At 45.0% G+C, this 18033-nt stretch overlaps 1 protein-coding gene across 4 annotated transcripts in view; it reads left to right on the top strand.

Annotated features, from left to right (window-relative positions):
- The first annotated feature begins 4762 nt into the window (after positions 1-4762).
- LRBA (LPS responsive beige-like anchor protein) overlaps positions 4763-18033 on the top strand; it is a 746578-nt gene continuing 733307 nt past the window's right edge. For 2 of the 4 annotated variants that reach the window (XM_074396836.1, XM_010338615.3), the window contains exons 1-2: positions 4986-5125; positions 5463-5890. In XM_074396836.1, the coding sequence (XP_074252937.1) occupies positions 5675-5890 (216 nt within the window). In that variant the 5' untranslated portion in view covers positions 4986-5125; positions 5463-5674. Of the gene's footprint in view, positions 4855-4985; positions 5126-5462; positions 5891-15310; positions 15336-18033 lie in introns of those variants that run through there. The other 2 variants (XM_074396837.1, XM_074396838.1) reach the window with 2 other exon arrangements.

The raw sequence follows: 18033 nt of genomic DNA on the forward strand, positions 1-18033 counted from the left end.
TGAAGTTTTATTTAACATTAGTAAGATTTAATGAGTAGAAAAAGTAATGTGTTTGACTTTCTCATAGGAAGGACTGGAAAACCATTGCCATGCACTTCCAGCCTAAGATATCATAAGCTATGCTTAATAATTTGAAGAAACTCCAAGTCAGCGTGTACAGCGAATCACATAGGTGGTGCTTTCCCCGAGTTATCATTTAATCTATACCCTAGGAAAATGCCAAAAAGTTACAATTAGGTGGATTGGGTGATTTTCCAATACAAAGAAAATTCCATCCAATCTTTGTTCTCAAAACATTTTTTATTTTGCATATAGGTAAGGGTTTATAGATCAATAATCTTTTTAATTTCAGCATGAAATTACCTTCTCTTGCTTGAGTGACTCTGAGTTATGCAGAAGACTTCCTGTTCTGAATCCACTATGTATTTTTTTCTGACAAGATTTCTTTTCTTTTTTTTTTTTTTTTTTGAGACGGAGTTTCGCTTGTTACCCAGGCTGGAGTGCAATGGCGCGATCTCGGCTCACCGCAACCTCCGCCTCCTGGGTTCAGGCAATTCTCCTGCCTCAGCCTCCTGAGTAGCTGGGATTACAGGCACGTGCCACCATGCCCAGCTAATTTTTTTTTGTATTTTTAGTAGAGACGGGGTTTCACCATGTTGACCAGGATGGTCTCGATCTCTTGACCTTGTGATCCACCCGCCTCGGCCTCCCAAAGTGCTGGGATTACAGGCTTGAGCCACCGCGCCCGGCACAAGATTTCAATGTATGTTGAAGACAAGGAAAATTATGAAAACTTTTAGTCCTTAATTTTGTCAAGATACTGATGTTAGCGTGATATACAAATTAAATGGTGATGGGAAACTTGAGCCTGGTTTTATAGGAGGTAATTTTTTTTTCTTCCTTTTTTTTGGGGGAGGAGTTATGATACAGGGATATAGGCAGTTCTATAAACTCATTTGCTAATAGTTCATATGAAGACTTTTGACTAGAAAACTTCCATAACAGTGAGGAAGATACAAACAGATGGTAAAAGTGCTTTCCATTTGTTTTAACATACCTCCCCCAGCCACCCTTTTTCTTTGAGACTGTGTCTTGCTGTGTAGCCCAGGCTGGAGTGCAGTGATGAAATCTTGATGCACTACAGCCTCGACCTCTTGGGCTCAAGTGATCCTCCCGCCTCAGACCTTCAAATAGCTGGGACCACAGGCACACACCACCACACCTGGCTAATTTTTGCATTTTTTTGTAGAGACGGGTTGTCACCATGTTGCCCAAGCTGGTCTTGTATTCCAGAGCTCAAGCAATATGCCTACCTTGGCCTCCCAGAGTGCTGGGATTATAGGTATGAACTACCACCATGCCTGGCCTAGCCCCCTTTTTTTTTTTTGATATGGGATCTTGCTCAGTCACCCAGGCTGCAGTGCAGTGGCACCATGACAGCTCCACTGCAGCCTGGAGCTCCTCAGCTCAAGCGACCCTCCCACATTGGCCTCCCCAGTAACTGGGACTACAGGTATTTTCTACCACGCCTGGCTAATTTTTAACTTTTTGTAGAGACGAGGTCTTGCTATGATGCCCAGGCTGGTCTCAAGCAATCCTCCCTTCTCAGCCTCCCAAAGTGCTTGGATTACAGGCATGAGCCACTGTGCCTGGCCAAGACACCCATTTATACCAGGATTTTCCTCCCTCTCGCTGCTAACAGGTGTGTAGACTCAAACAAGGGCTTTCAGGTGAGAAAAATTAGAGCAAGTAACTTTAGAGTTTTGACTCAATCCAAATAATATGAATACCTATAATATGTAAAGTATTGTGCTATAAAGGAGCTTAAGATTTGATAGGCAGATAGTCATCCTGAAGCATTCCAAGATTCTATATTGTATACCTAAATAATAATCCACAGTGATTTCATTTTAACTGGCTTGCCTAGAACTCCCCTACTACTAAGCAAATAGGTAACTATGCTTCTGCAGTGAACCTCTAATTTTTGCCAACTGTTTTATTTTAACCATGGGCAAAGAGGTTGAAAATTTTTACAAATAGGGCTAGGTGTGGTGGCTCACAACTGCAATCCCAGCACTTTGGGAAGCCGAGTCACCTGAGGTCAGGAGTTTGGGACCAGCTTGATCAATATGGAGTAACCCTGTCTCTACAAAAAATACAAAATTAGCTGGGTGTGGTGGCACAATGCCTGTAATTCCAGCTACTGGGGAGGCTGAGACAGGAGAATTGCTTGAACCCAGGAGGCAGACGTTGTGGTGAGTCAAGATTGAAATGGAGCCATTGCATTCCAGCATTTTCACAAGAGTGAAACTCCATCACAAAAAATAAAGAAAACTTTTTACAAATGATTGACAATCTGTTTAGATTTTTATTTTTTTATTTTTTTTATGGAGCTTGCTCATATTGTCCAGGCTGGAGTGCAAAGGCATGGTCTTGGCTTACTGTAACCTCTGTCTCCCAGGTTCAAGCGATTCTCCTGCCTCAGTCTCTCGAGAAGCTGGGATTACAGGTATCCACTTCCATGCCCGGCTAATTTTTGTATTTTTAGTAGAGATGGGGTTTCACCATGTTGGCCAGGCTAGTCTCCAACTCCTGACCTCAGGTGATCTGCCTGCCTCGGCCTCCCAAAGTGCTGGGATTACAGGCATGAGTCACTGTGCCTGGGCCGTTTTGGCATTTTTAAAAGGTGTAACACTTTTCTAAAGAAAACATACCCTTGCTTGTTTTTTTTTTTTTTTTTTTTTTTGAGACGGAGTTTCGCTCTTGTTACCCAGGCTGGAGTGCAATGGCGCGATCTCGGCTCACCGCAACCTCCACCTCCTGGGCTCAGGCAATTCTCCTGTCTCGGCCTCCTGAGTAGCTGGGATTACAGGCACGCGCCACCATGCCCAGCTAATTTTTTGTATTTTTAGTAGAGACGGGGTTTCACTATGTTGACCAGGATGGTCTCGATCTCTTGACCTCGTGATCCACCCGCCTCGGCCTCCCAAAGTGCTGGGATTACAGGCTTGAGCCACCGCGCCCGGCCTGTTTTTTTTTTTTTTAAATAGAGACTGGGTCTTGCTATGTTGCGCAAGCTAGTCTCAAGTGATCCTCCTGCGCTGGCCTCCTAGTGTTGGGATGACAGGTATGAGCCAGTGCATCCAGCCCTCCCTTGCTTCTTAAGTCTGTTATTTCTTTCTCCCCAAATTTCCATGTGAGAGTTAAAATTGTCTACTTTTTTTTGTTTTTTTTTTTGAGAGAGTCTCCCTCTTGTTCTGTTATCCAGGCTGGAGTGCAGTGGCAATTCTCCTGCCTCAGTCTCTTGAGAAGCTGGGATTATAGGCGCTCACTTCCATGCCCGGCTAATTTTTGTATTTTTAGTAGAAATGGAGTTTTGCCATGTTGGCCAGGCTGTTCTTAAACTCCTGTCCTCAGGTGATCCACCTACCTCGGCCTCCCAAAGTGTTGGGATTACAGGTGTGAACCACCGCGCCTGGCCTCTGTTCACTTTTCAAGGTTAACTCAAATAACTTTTTCTTCAGGAAACTATTTTGTTTCTCAAACCACTATAGTTATTCCTGACTCCTCCAGAATTCCTACTTTTAACCCCACTTTTTGCTTCACTTTCGTTTTAGGAGCTAGGAGTATTTTAAACATTTTCAATAAGGCCTTTTGACCTTAAAGGATACACGTGGGTGAAAAACCACCTTCCTCTAAATTTATTTTTCACTCACTAGGAAGAATGTTTTACTGTTAATAGCGGGTGGAAGGAAGGGACACTGAGTATGATGACCTATCTGTCTACCGAATATAATTTATCTTTTGATCTCCTCTGAGAATGACGCGAGCCTAATCTTCACACTGGAAAATCACGAGAGGAAAAAACCCTTCGGAGATCTACAGGCACAATGAACCCTGTTTGTAGCACGCTGTTTGTAGCAGCTGTCTCAGGAATCCTATCCTTAGAATGAATGTGGGAGAGGTTCGGTGGGGCGGCAGCTGCAAAGCAAGGAATCATTCCCTTTCCTCGTCGACTCGGTCTCCTCGCCTCCTCTCCCCGTCCCGAATGGTGGCAGCTGCCGAGGCATCCCAGTGGAAATCTCCAAGTCTCCGCCGAGCTCGGCGGGCGGGCAGCAGCTGAAGGCAGCCAGGGGTGGGGACTTCTCGCTCCCCTTGGGCAGGGACAGCAGTCTCACTGGCTCCAGCGCCGCCACCTCTCTGGCTCGGAGAGGTCCCTCAGGTGTTCTTCTCCAGGTCCAATGAGACACCTTGGCAGCGCGGGGCGGGTTCTCTCCGGGCCAAGACACCCTACGGTAACTTAACAACAGCAGGAGCGCCAGAATCCCCGCCTCAGCACTTGCAGAAGCACCTTTCAGGTCCGAAAGTGAAAGGGGGGAAGGGTAGGTCCCTGGACGGAAGGGTCTCTCCCCGCCGGGTCGGGGACACACCTGGTGCTACTAGAGCGGCGCCCGCTGGGCGCGCGCCCTCACACCCCGTGCAGCCGGAAGCCCGAGCCCAGCGCTCCAGTCGGCTCCAGGTCCCCTCCGCGGTCCGCGCGGCTGCCTCCGCCTTCGCGCCCTCCCGCCCCTCGCGCACGCGCACGCCGCGCCCGACAGCCCTCGGCGCTGTCATGGCGGCCGGGAGCAGCTTCAGTGGGCACAGGGACTCCCGCGCGAGCCGTGGCGGGGCGAGCTGTGGCAGTAGCATCCTCACCACTCGCAGCAGCCTCAGCCGTGGCGTTCGTAGCGCCGGCAGCGGCTGCTTTTGCAAAGGCTGAGCGCAGGCCGGGGGGGCGGGCCAGGAAGCCATGGAGTTCAGTGCAGCCGCGGACTCCCGGGGAGCGGACTAGGGAAACTTGGAGGCTGCGACCAGGTGCACTGACCTCTCTGTCCTCCCTTCTCTCCTTGGGGTCGCCGCTCGGCTTCTCGGGCCGGCCCCCTCCCTTCCTGCCACCACACACACCTCCCCTCCTCTTCCCGTCGAATCTCAGGTGCCTGAGAGAGGTGCTCCACTCCTCCCCCTGGGCCGAGCGTTTAGAATAATCACCGCCCCCTTTCCCCGCCTTTTCCTGCCCTGGATCTCCGCCGCCACCTCCGTCTCGCTGCTCCCGGGCCGGGGGTGAGGACGAGTCCCGAGTATCTGGGTGAGGAGGAACTTTCTACCTCTCCGGTAGCTTGGGTGCCCCCTTCTTTCCTCCGACCCCTCCTTTCCCCGCTACAGTTTCTCTTTCTGGTGCACCTGTGAGGAGAGGTTACCCTGCGCCTAGAACCTGCACGATTGTGGGGGAGGAGTGAGCCTGTTCGGGGGCCTCTTGGACCCGCCTTCACCCAGAACCCAGCTCTTTGAGCCCGGGAGAAGTGGGTGGCTAGTACTGGGGTGCCTTTAGTAACTTATTTGACCGACAATAACTATTTCCCTCTTGCCCCCCCAACCCTAAAACAAAACCTAGCTTATTTAACATATATTTAATCTTCCAATAGGGTTTGGCGTTGTTGTCAGCCTCGGGGAGAGAGATTGGACAAATATTCTCCAAGAGGAGGAGGGCGACGCCAAGGACTTTCCACATCTACTGCTTTTGGGTTTCTCCACAAGTTGGAAGAGAGACCCTTGCGTTGCGTGTGTTGTGCTCATTACCAGTGCAGCGACTGCTGCCCCAGGGTGACTCTGAGTTGTCCTTTCTCGTGAGCTAGCAATGGCTAGCGAAGACAGTCGTGTCCTTTCCCCGTCACCAACAGGTGATGACGGGGGAGGTGGAGGGAGAGAAGAAACCCCTACTGAAGAGGGTGCATTGTCTCTGAAACCAGGGCTTCCCATCCGGGGCATCAGAATGAAATTTGCCGTGTTGACGGGTTTGGTTGAAGTTGGAGAAGTGTCCAATAGGGATATTGTAGAAACTGTCTTTAACCTGGTAAGTCGATAAATATTTTATAAGCATATACTCTTTTCAGTGGGTTGGGGAACAAGACCTTAAAGTTGGAGCCGTGTGCTTTACTCACATTGATCGTGACTTTTTTCATAGATAGGAACACAAAATTTGAACTTAAATGAAACAATTTCATGTATTTTTTAGATTAAAGGGAATTGTGCAGACTTAGATGATCCAGGTTTTCTGAAAGTGAACACATTATTTTTTGTGCTAAGGAAATTGTTGCTATGGAAGTACTGGGGCGAGGTTCTAGCGGAGGAGTTATCTATACATTTTTTTTTTTCTTGGCAAGTATGTCTAAGTCTGCGTTTCTCTTTACCACTTTAAGTTCTTGTGAACTTTTTTTGGACTTGAAAATTAATGTTTTTGATTCTAAGTTATGTTTTGCTATAATAAGTTTAAAATTTTTTGTAGTGCTGATTAAAGACTAATTTGCTGCAAAGTTAGTATTTTTATTTTTGACTAATTTTATTTTTAGACATAACTAACGAAAGTCTAATTGGGGATGAATTTAGGATTACATTTAAAGTAATCTTGTGAAAATTGAATGGTAATATGAAAAAGGAAATTGAAACAGATACAGTATATATAATCTTTATGTGTTTTATAAATTCATGTCTCCCAGTAAAGCATACTTAGTCATTGGAAGTTTCTGATTATACTAAGATGAACTATGAATGCTTTTTTCTGGGTGGGGGGTGGGAGGGGGGATGAGGCCTCCCTGTGTTGCCCAGGCTGTTCTCAAACTTCTCGGTTCAAGCTATTCTTCTGCTTCAGCCTTCTGAGTAGTTGTGATTATAGGCATGCATCACTGTATTTGCTTAAATTGTTTTCAAATTGAGGTATAGTTCACATATTATACAATTCGACCTTTAATTTATTAACTTATTTATTTATTTAGAATGAGGTCTCACTATGTTGCCTAGGCTAGTCTTGAATTCCTAGGTTCAGGTGATTCTCCCCACTCAGCCTCCTAAGTAGCTGGGACTGCTGGCATGCATCATTGCCCCTGGCTTGGTTATCATTTGTAATGGAGACTTTTTAGATTTCTTTATTCCAGCCTCTCTTGCTCATCGGTTTCAATAATCAAGAGGAAATCTGGCTCTAAAATACTTGCCCCTTTTCTACGTACCTACTTGTGTTAGAGGATAAGAGGACCAAATATAAACATGTAGTAACAGTAATAACTGTTTAGCACCTTTCCCTTTGCCTCTGTTTTCAAGGTTAGGCTTGTTTTATTGTGGGGCAGTTAATTATTTCCTTCACTAGACCTTCACTAATGGTCTGGTCACCGGCAGTACAACTTCTAGAATAAGAAAGTAGCTAGATGAAATTATGGCTGGGTGTGGTGGTTTACACCTGTAATCCCAGCACTGCAGGAGGCCAAGGCGGGTGGATCACTTGAGGTCAGGAGTTCGAGACCATCCTGTCCAACATGGTGAAACCCCATCTCTACTAAAAATAGAAAAAATTAGCCAGACGTGCTTGCTTGAACCCAGGAGGCGGAGGTTTCTGTGAGCTGAGATCGGGCCACTGCACTCCAGCCTGGGTGACAGAGTGAGACTCAAAAAAAAGAAAGAAAGAAATTCACTTACTTTTGGAGCGTGAAAACGTTGAGCAATTGGATATTTCTATGCCAATTTATTGGGAGTTTACTTGTACATATTTTTTAAAACTGCATATCATGGACATCTTCAAATATGTGGAAAAAATAGTATAGTATAATGAACTCTGGTATCCATTGTGCAGCTTTAACATTTATCAACATTTTGGGGGATCTTATTTGTCTGCAGTGTGTGAGGCTTTCATATGTAAGTCTGAAGAAGATAAATGGTAAATTGATTGCTTTACCTCAAAATAGACTTAAACAATTTCCTTTTTGATTTTTTTTCTTTTTTAAAACTTCATATGCCTTGGATGAGAAACAAAAATCTGTGGTAGTAATATCCATAATTAGTTGTTTGTGTGTGAAGACACAACATTTTTTGGCAGAAGGAAGATTTGAACTCCTCTGTTCTTTAGAATGTGCTGTGTTGGAGTGGATGACCAAACATGAGTCATTTGCATTTTTATCATTAAAGAAAATCCAAATTCTATAGCGATAGTTTACTTATATGCTTCCTAGAACTGTGGACCTAGTATAGATTTTAAGGTCATTGGTTAAGTCCTTCAAAGCTGCATATTTGCAGGACAGTAGGTGACTGGGGAGAAGCAGAGAGAAAAGTCTGTTCAATTACACCTCATCTTTAATGTTACTCGCTTGTCAGGTAGGGCAGGGAATGTTACTGAGAATATTGGTTAGCAGTTTCTCCCCTTCCATTGTCCCTTATAATACTTCTCATGCTCTTTAATGGATTATCTGGGATCTTGGCCACTCTAGAAAATCTTTGGAAGCAGCTGCGCACAGTGGCTCAAGCCTGTAATTTCAGCGCTTTGGGAGACTGAGGCAGGAGGTTCACTTGAGGCCAAGACTTTGAGACCAGCCTGGGCACCATAGGGAGACCTTGTCTCTACAGATAAATAAATAGCTGGGCATGGTAGCATATACCTGTAGTATGTTGGAACTGAAGTATTGGGATTCTGTAAATAAGTCCATCTCAGTATTGTTAGTACTGCTCTACCTAAATATTTCCTTATTGATAGTTGTTAGTCTTTTTTTTTTTTTTTTTTTTGAGACAGAGTCTCGCTGTTTCCAAGGCTGGAGTACAGTGGTGTAATCTAGCTTCACTGCAACCTCTGCCTCCCAAGTTCAAGCAATTCTCCTGCCCCAGCCTCCCAAGTAGCTGGGACCACAGGTGTGTGCCACCATGCCTGGCTAATTTTTGTATTTTTGGTAGAGATGGGGTTTCACCATGTTGGCCACACTGGTTTTGAACTCCTGATCTCAGGTTATCCACCTGCCTTAGCCTCCCAAAGTGCTGGGATTAAAGGTTTAAGCCACCGCACCCAGCCTAAATATTAGCTACTTAAGCAATAAAGTTTATACTGTTAAAACTGAACAAGCGGCCGGGCGCGGTGGCTCAAGCCTGTAATCCCAGCACTTTGGGAGGCCGAGGCGGGTGGATCACGAGGTCAAGAGATCGAGACCATCCTGGTCAACATGGTGAAACCCTGTCTCTACTAAAAATACAAAAAATTAGCTGGGCATGGTGGCGCGTGCCTGTAATCCCAGCTACTCAGGAGGCTGAGGCAGGAGAATTGCCTGAACCTGGGAGGCGGAGGTTGCGGTGAGCCGAGATCGCGCCATTGCACTCCAGCCTGGGTAACAAGAGCGAAACTCCGTCTCAAAAAAAAAAAAAAAAAAACTGAACAAGCTCCTCTTCTCCAGAGGTATCCAAATAGTACATGGTAGAGCCATGTAAGTTTTCCAGAGTTTTCTTTCTTCCTTTTTCTTTTCTCTTTTCTTTCTCTTTCCTCTTTTTCTTCCTTTCTGTCTTTCTCTTTTCTCTTCCTTTCTTCCTTCTTTTCCTCCCTCCCTCCTTCCTTTTTCTCTTTCTTTCTCTTTCTCTTTCCTACCCAAATCAAAAGGATCGACCGTCCATCTGTCCTTCCATCCTTTATTTATTTATTTATTTATTTTTTCCTTCCTTTTTTTTTAAAAAAAAATTGAGAGGGAGTCTTATTCTGTTGTCCAGGCAGGAGTACAGTAATGCAATCTCAGCTCACTGCAATCTCTGCTGCCTGGGTTCAAGCAATTCTTCTGCCTCAGACTCTGGAGTAGCTGGGTCTACAGTGCACACCACCATGCCTGGCTAATGTTTTCTGTATTTTTAGTAGAAATGAGGTTTCACCATGTTGGCCAGGCTGGTCTTGAACTCCTGACCTCAAGTGATCTGCCCGCCTTGGCTTCCCAAAGTGCTGGGATTACAGGTGTGAGCCACCGCACCTAGCCCAGAGTTTTTTTTTAAATGCTACCTCCCAACTTTGCTAATGTAGCTTGACCTTAATCTGTTACAAGTTACTTTGAAATTTACTACCCTGTTTGTGATTTCTTTTGCAAATCTACTTTGCAGATAAATTTTGATGAACAGTACGCTAATGTAGTCAAGTGTTTCAGACTTCTGCATTTTTTTTTTTTTTTTTTTTTTTTTTTTTTTGCATTTTTAGTAGAGACGGGGTTTCACCATGTGGACCAGGATGGTCTCGATCTCTTGACCTCGTGATCCACCCGCCTCGGCCTCCCAAAGTGCTGGGATTACAGGCTTGAGCCACCAGGCCCGGCCTTGTGTTTCAGACTTCTGGTCAGCTTGTACATTTTTCTATTTGCAGTTTAAAACCATTTTCTTTTGTCTTCATTTGTATGTTAAAGTAATTTGTTAAACTTTTAGAACCAGAATAATGGGTTGGCATGTTTTCAAGAACTTGCTGCTGAGTTTAAACCTTCTATCAGGTATTTAAACGTATTCAATGCTACTTAATTCAAGAATAGTGTTTTTCTCATGGGCTGGTGACAAATACATACTTTCATGACTTTTTTTTTTGGTTACATAATTAGTCACCCCTTGATATATGGGGGATTGGTTCTAGAACCCCTAGTGGATATCACGATTTTCAGAAGCTCCAGTCTCTCTTTTTTTTTTTTTTTTTTTTTCTTTAATATGGAGTTTCACTCTTGTTGCCCAGGCTGGGGTGCAGTGGTGCGATCTTGGCTCACTGCTGTAATCTCTGCCTCCTGGGTTCAAGCGATTCTCCTGCCTCAGCCTCCTGAGTAGCCGAGATTATAGGCATGCACCACCATGCCTGGCTAATTGTGTGTGTGTGTGTGTGTGTGTGTGTGTGTGTGTGTGTGTATGTGTATAAATATAAATATATATATATAGTATATATATATTATATATATATATTTTGGTACGAGAACGGGGTCTCGCTATATTGCCCAGGCAGGTCTCGAACTCCTGGGCTCAAGCTATCTTCCCGCCTCTGCCTCCCTAAGAGCTGGGATTACAGGCGTGAGCCACAGCGCCCGGCCTAATTTTGTATTTTTAGTAGAGATAGGGTTTCTCCGTGTTGGTCAGGCTGATCTTGAACTCCTGACCTCATGTGATCCGCCTACCTTGGCCTCCCAAAATGCAGGGATTACAGGTGTGAGCCACCATGCCCGGCCTTCAGTCTCTTATATAAAATGGTGTAGTATTTGCATGTAACTTACATATCCTTCCATATGTTTTAAATAATTTCTTCTAAAATTTCTTTGTAGACACAGGGTTTTGCTCTGTTGCCTAGGCTTGAGTACGGTGGCTTGGTCATAGCTCACTGTAGTCTCAAATTCTGGGCTTAAGCTGTTCTCCTGCCTCAGTCTTCTGAGTAGCTAGGACTTACAGGTGTATGCCACTACAGTCTGCTAGTTTTTTAATTTTTTGAGTCTTGCTATGTTGCTTAGGCTGGTAAATCATCTCTAAATTACTTATAACGTCTAGTACAGTGCCCTCACATCACTTTATTCACATGGTGTATTAGTCTGTTCTCATGCTGCTAATAAAGACATACCTGAGACTGGGTAATGTATAAAGGAAAGAGAGCTTTAATAGACTTATAGTTCCACATGGTTGGACAGGCCTCACAATTGTGGGAGAAGGCGAACAAGGAGCAGTCATGACTTACATGGTAGCAGGCAAGAGAGTTTGTGTAGGGGAACTCCCATTTATGAAACCATCAGATCTCATGAGACTTCTTCACTACCATGAGAACAGTATGGGGAAAACTTCCCCCATGATTCAGTTATCTCCACCTAGCCCGCCTTTTGATGTGGGGATTATTACAATTCAAGGTGAGATTTGAGTGGGGACACAGCTAAACCATATCACATAGTGATACTTGATGCATGGCAAATTCAAATTTTGCTTTTTAGAACATTGTGAAATTTTTTTTTTCCCAATTATTTTTTATCTGTAATTCATTGAATTCATGAATGTGGAACCCATGGATACAAAGGGCTGACTATATATGATTTAAATTAAAATGTTTAAGCTTAAGTTATGGAATACAATTTTTCATTACTCATTATATACCCATTTTCATTACCCATTATCCATTATTGACATATGTTCTGCTACGTACTAATGGTGCAAACTTTTAATACCTACAGTAGCCGAGCATATCACACAAAGGCTCCATTTCTATTGACTGTGTACAGAATGCATTTGTAGACAGTTGCATTTGGTTCTAGTTGATTGTTGTTATGTAGTAACATGGGCCCAATGGTGTCAGACTTTTTGATTTTATAGGAAAAAATTAGAAATTGAGATTTAAAAAAATAACGTTTGATTTATTTTATTTTATTTATTTATTTATTTAGAGACATAGTCTTCCTCTGTTGCCCAGGCTGGAGTGTGATGGCACAGTCTTGGCTCACTGTAACCTCTGCTTCCCAGATTCAAGCAATTCTCCTGGCTCAGCCTCCTGAGTACCTGGGATTACAGGTGCCTGCCACCACCCCACCCCTGGCTAATTTTTTGTAATTTTAGTAGTGACGGGGTTTCACCATGTTGGCCAGGTTGGTCTTGAATCCTGAACTCATGATCTGCCCGCCTCGGCCTCCCAAAGTGCTGGGATTACAGGCGTGAACCACCATACCTGACTCCCCCCACCCTTTTTTTAAATTTTTTAAAATTTTAGAGACAGGGTTTTACTTTGTTGCCCAGGCTGGAGTGCAGTGGCACAATGTTGGATCATTGAAGCCTCGACCTCCTAGGCTCAAATGATCTTCCCACCTCAGCTTTCCAAGTAGCTGGGACCACAGGCTCATGCCACCATGTCCAGCTAATTTTTGTGTTTTTTTTTTTTGGTAGAGATGGAGAAAATGTTGTTGTAATTTCCTCATCTGTTCTTTCAGCTTGTCAGATACTTAATTTAGTTGAAAAAGTATAGTGGTGGCTGGGCGCGGTGGCTCATGCCTGTAATCTCAGCACTTTGGGAAGCTGAGGTGGGCAGATCACACGGTCAAGAGATCAAGACCATTCTGGCCAACATGGTGAAACTCCGTCTCTACTAAAAAATACAAAAATTAGCTGGGCGTGGTGGTGTGCACCTGTTGTCCCAGCTACTAGGGAAGCTGAGGCAGGAGAATAGCTTGAACCTGGAAGGTGGAGGTTGCAGTGAGCTGGGATCATGCTACTGCACTCCAGCCTGGCAAGAAAGTGAGACTCCGTCTAAAAAAAAAAAAGAAAAAAATTAACCTGGCATGGTGGTGTGTGCCTGTATTTACAGTTACTGGGGAGGCTGAGGCAGGAGAATTGCTGAACCCAGGAGGTAGAAGTTGCATTGAGCTGAGATTGTGTGACTGCACTCCACACGCCAGCCTAGGTGGCAGCATGAGACTGTCTCAACAACAACAACGAAATCAGTTGGCTATAAATACATGGATTCATTTCTGGATTGTCTGTCTATTCTGTTGCATTCATCTATGTGTTGGTTTTTTCTTTTTGTTTTGAGACAGGGTCTTGCTCTGTGGCCCAGGCTAGAGTATAGCGGCATGATTACAGCTCATTGCAATCTCATCCTCCTGGGCTCAAGCAGTCCTCCCACCACAGTCTCTGGAGTAGCTGGGACTACAGCACTTGCTGTCACAGCTGGCTAATTTAGGAATTTTTATTGTAGTGATGGGGAAGGGACCGAGGTGGGGGAGTGTCTCACTATGTTGCCGAGGCTGGTTATGTACTCTGTTTTTAGGCCAGTACTATGCAGTTTTGTTTTACGATAGTCTTGTTATGTATCTTGTCAAGTAGTGTGATGCCTCCAGCTTTGTTCTTTTGGCTCAGGATTCCTTTTGCTATTTGGGCTTTTTTTTAAGTTCCGTGTGAATTTTAGGATTTTTTTTTTTTTTTTTTTTTTGAGATTGAGTCTCTCTGTCTCCGAGGCTGGAGTGAAGTGGCTTGATCTTGGCTCACTGCAACTTTCGCCTCTCAGGTTCAAGTGATCCTCCCTCCTCAGCATCCCAAGTAGCTGGGACTACAGTGTGCCACCATGCCTGGCTAATTTTTTTTGTGTTTTCAGTGGAAATAGGGTTTCACGATGTTGGCCAGGCTGGTCTTGAACTCCTTAACTGAAGTGATCTGTCCACCTTGGCCTCCCAAAGTGCTGGGATTACAGGCGTGAGTTACTGTACCTGACCAGGATTGTTTTTTCTATTTCTGTGAAAAATGATGTTGGTTTACATATATATAGACATACACACACATATATATACACACACACATATATATATATATACGCACACATGTGCACACACACATGTATTTTTTTGAGACAGAGTCTCACTCTGTTGCCCAGGTTGAAGTGTAGTGGTGTGATCTTGGCTCACTGCAGCCTCCACCTCCCGCATTCAAAGAGATTCTCTTGCCTCAGCTTCACTGAGTAGCAGGGACTACAGGTGTGTGCCACCATTCCTGGCCAATTTTCGTATTTTTTAGTAGAGACAGGGTTTCACCGTGTTGGTCAGGCTGGTCTTTTTTTTTTTTTTTTTTTTTGAGATGGAGTTTCGCTCTTGTTACCCAGGCTGGAGTGCAATGGCGCGATCTCAGCTCACCGCAACCTCCGTCTCCTGGGTTCAGGCAATTCTCCTGCCTCAGCCTCCTAAGCAGCTGGGATTACAGGCACGCACCACCATGCCCAGCTAATTTTTTGTATTTTTAGTAGAGACGGGGTTTCACCATGTTGACCAGGATGGTCTCGATCTCTCGACCTCGTGATCCACCCGTCTCGGCCTCCCAAAGTGCTGGGATTACAGGCTTGAGCCACCGCGCCCGGCTAGGCTGGTCTTGAACTCCTGACGTCAAGTGATCCACCTGCCTTGGCCTCCCAAAGTGTTGTCATTACAGCTTCCACCTTCTGCATTCAAAGAGGTTCTTGCCTCAGTCTCACTGAGTCCCTTGGACTACAGGTATGCACCACCACACCCGGCTAATTTTTGTATTTTTAGTAGAGATGGGGTTTCACCTTGTTGGTCAGCTGGTCTCAAACTCCTTAGCTCAAGTTATCTACCTGCCTTGGCCTCCAAAAGTGCTGAAATTACTGGCCTAAGCCACTGTGCCCAGCCACTGAAGTTCTTTAAAATTAGTCTTTTGAATTCTTTTTCTGGGATTTTGTAAATTTGTTTCTTTCTTTTCTTTCTTTTTTTTTTTTTTTTTTTGAGACCAAGTTCTGTTCTGCTACCCAGGCTAGAGTTCAGTGGTGTGACCTTGGCTCACTGCAATCTCCATCTCCTGAGTTCAAATGATTCTTGTGCCTCAGCCTCTCAATTTTCTGGGATTATAGGGGTGCGCCATGACACCTGGCTAATTTTCTTTTTTTTGTCTGTTTTTCTTGAGGTGGACTCTTGCTTTGCTGCCCAGGCTGGAGTGCATTGGTACAACCTCGGCTCACTGCAGCATCTACCTCCCAGGTTCAAGCAGTTCTCCTGTCTCAGCCTCCCGAGTAGCTGAGACTACAGGTGCCTGCCACCACGCTTGGCTAATTTTTTTTTGTATTTTTTGTAGAGACGGGATTTCACCGTGTTGGCCAGGATGGTCTTGATCTCCTGACCTTGTGATCTGCCCACCTTGGCCTTCCAAAGTGCCGGATTACAGGCATGTGCCACCATGCCTGGCCTGATTTTTGTGTTTTTCATAGTGATAGGATTTCACCATTTTGGCCCAGGTGGTCTCGAACTCCTGGCTTCAAGTGATCTGCCTTCCTTGACCTCCCAAAGTGCTGGGATTGCAGTTGTGAGTCCATTGGGCCTGACTGTAAATTTTTTTTTTTGTTTTTTTGAGACAGAGTTTCACTCTTGTTGCCCAGGGTGGAGTGCAATGGCATGATCTGGGCTCACTGCAACCTCTGCCTTCTGGGTTCAAGCTATTCTCCTGCCTCCGCCTCTAAGTAGGTGGCATTATAGGTGCCCACCAGCACACCCAGCTAATTTTTGTATTTTTAGTAGAGACAGGGTTTCACCATATAGGCTAGGCTGGTCTTGAACTCCTGACCTCAGGTGATCCACCTGCCTCAGCCTCCCAAAGTGCTGGGATTACAGGTGTGAGCTACTGTGCCCGGCATGTATATTTGTTTTTGATTGGGTTATGTTGCTGGAGAAATGTTATGTTCCTTTGGAGGTGTTATTTATTTTTTTCTGTTTTATGTTTCATCTGTCATTACACTGATACCTGTAATGACTGATGTAGTAGTGACTTCTTCAAATTATTTGAATTTGCTTTTATAGGGGAGGACTTTTTATTCGAAGATGTATCTATGATGTTGGTTGGGTAGAATGCATTGGCTTTGATTCTGGGTGCATATGGTAGTATAGTCTCTGTGATTTTTTCAGTTGTAAGCAACGTCAGTGGCATCTGATTTTTTTGGTGCCTTAGGGTGCGGACTATTAATGGAGGCTACAGTGAAGTTTTGCTGGGGACTGAGATGCCAATCTTCAGGCCTCAGTGGTGACAGCAGTGGGCTTAGCATGCCTGTCTTTGGGCTCTAGGGAAGCATACACTGGTACCACTATCAGTGGGTTGAGGTGAACTAATTCTTGGGCGTCTAGGTGGGTTGCTCTGATTCTGGTAGTGGCAGTGATAGGCTGTGTGGGTGGGTACATTCTCAGTCTTCTGGGTAGCTGGCATAGTATGGGTAAAGGCAGCACGAGATGACCCACTGGATCCTGAGAGGTGTATGTGGATATTGGCAGTGAGCGTGATGGTCTATGTATGCCAGTCTCTAGATTTGCAGGTTGTTCCTGCAGGTAGATGCCAGCTGTGGTGGTAGCAGCAGGCGGGGTGTAGCCCTACCCTCAGGATAAGTGTTGTGTTCAGGTGCCAGTGGTAGTAGACTGAGCTAGACAATCCCCAGGCCCCTAGTCTGCATGCTTTCACACGGGAATCTGGTGAAGCTGTGCTGGTGTGTCATCAGTTCCCCCAATGATATGTGCAGACTCCTAGTGTTGTAAGCAGTCAGAATGATCCGCAGGCCCTGGAATGATTGGTGAGGGGCAGCAGTGGCTTTGCTGTGGTGCTGCTGCTGGGGAACATGGAGCTACCTTTAATGGTGGCAGCCTAGGTTGGCAGTGGGGGGGACACATGTCCTGCTTGTGCCTCAGTCCTGGGGTGGCAGCCTGTTTCTTACTTCTGCCTCTGCAGCAGCTGCTGGGCCCCAGGACAGTGCTCAGTCTGCTGTTGGCTGGGTTGTCAAAATGGTACCTTGCTGTAGCTACTTAGGACTTAGGGGGATTATGGGACCCAGTGCAGTTTTCCTCGCTGGAGTAGTGCTGTTCCGCCATTTCTAGACAGATCCCTGTGTTAGTTTCAGAGCCCACGAGGTCCTAGGGGCACCCCATTGGCTAGAATTGCGGGAATCCACAGTGGGAATGTGGACCACAGCGAGTCTCTCACTTACTCTTTTCCCACAGTGAGAAGTATCTTTCGGCTCCCAGCTGAGCAGGCTGTCTTGTTTCCCTCTCCTTCTTTGCTTTAGGTGTTTCTTGTCATTTTTCTATTGAATTCCCGTGTTGTCTCTTGGATGATCTATTCAAAGTGTGATTATCTCTTCCTGTTTTGGTTCTTCATACTGGCTGAGGCGAGTACGAGATGTCTCTAGTCAGCCATTCTTGAAGCCCTTGACAGTTCATAAGTTTTAAATTGTGTGCAACTCAGAGTAGTGGGATGAAATCTCAACCATTCTGCTCCATCTTGCCTAGGATGTAAATCATCCCTTCGTCCAGCATGTCCGTGCTCTATGTATGTGCCACCTGTTCTTTAGTCACTTAGTAGCCCTCTCCACTATCAGATTGGCTGTCATGGTACTGCAGTGTTTAAGTAACCCTCATTTTACTTAATAATGTCCAGGACAAGAGTAATGATGTTGACAATTTGGATATGACACAGAGACATTGTAAAACGCTTCTTTAAAGTGAATAGGTGGAAATTCTTGACTTACAAGGAAAAAAAATTCGTGTGCTGAGGTTTGCAATATGTATGAATCTTCTATCCTTGTACTTGTGAATTATGCAGATGCTCCTTGACTTATAATGCACTTACATCTGTTGTTAGGCTGAAAATATTGTGAGTTGAAAATACTTGTTTGATTTATGATAATTCTGACTTTTCAACTTATAGTGAATTTATTGGGATGTAACTCTGTTGTTAAATTGAGGTTTGCGC

Source organism: Saimiri boliviensis, chromosome 3, assembly GCF_048565385.1.
Source record: "Saimiri boliviensis isolate mSaiBol1 chromosome 3, mSaiBol1.pri, whole genome shotgun sequence".
Lineage (NCBI taxonomy): Eukaryota > Metazoa > Chordata > Mammalia > Primates > Cebidae > Saimiri > Saimiri boliviensis.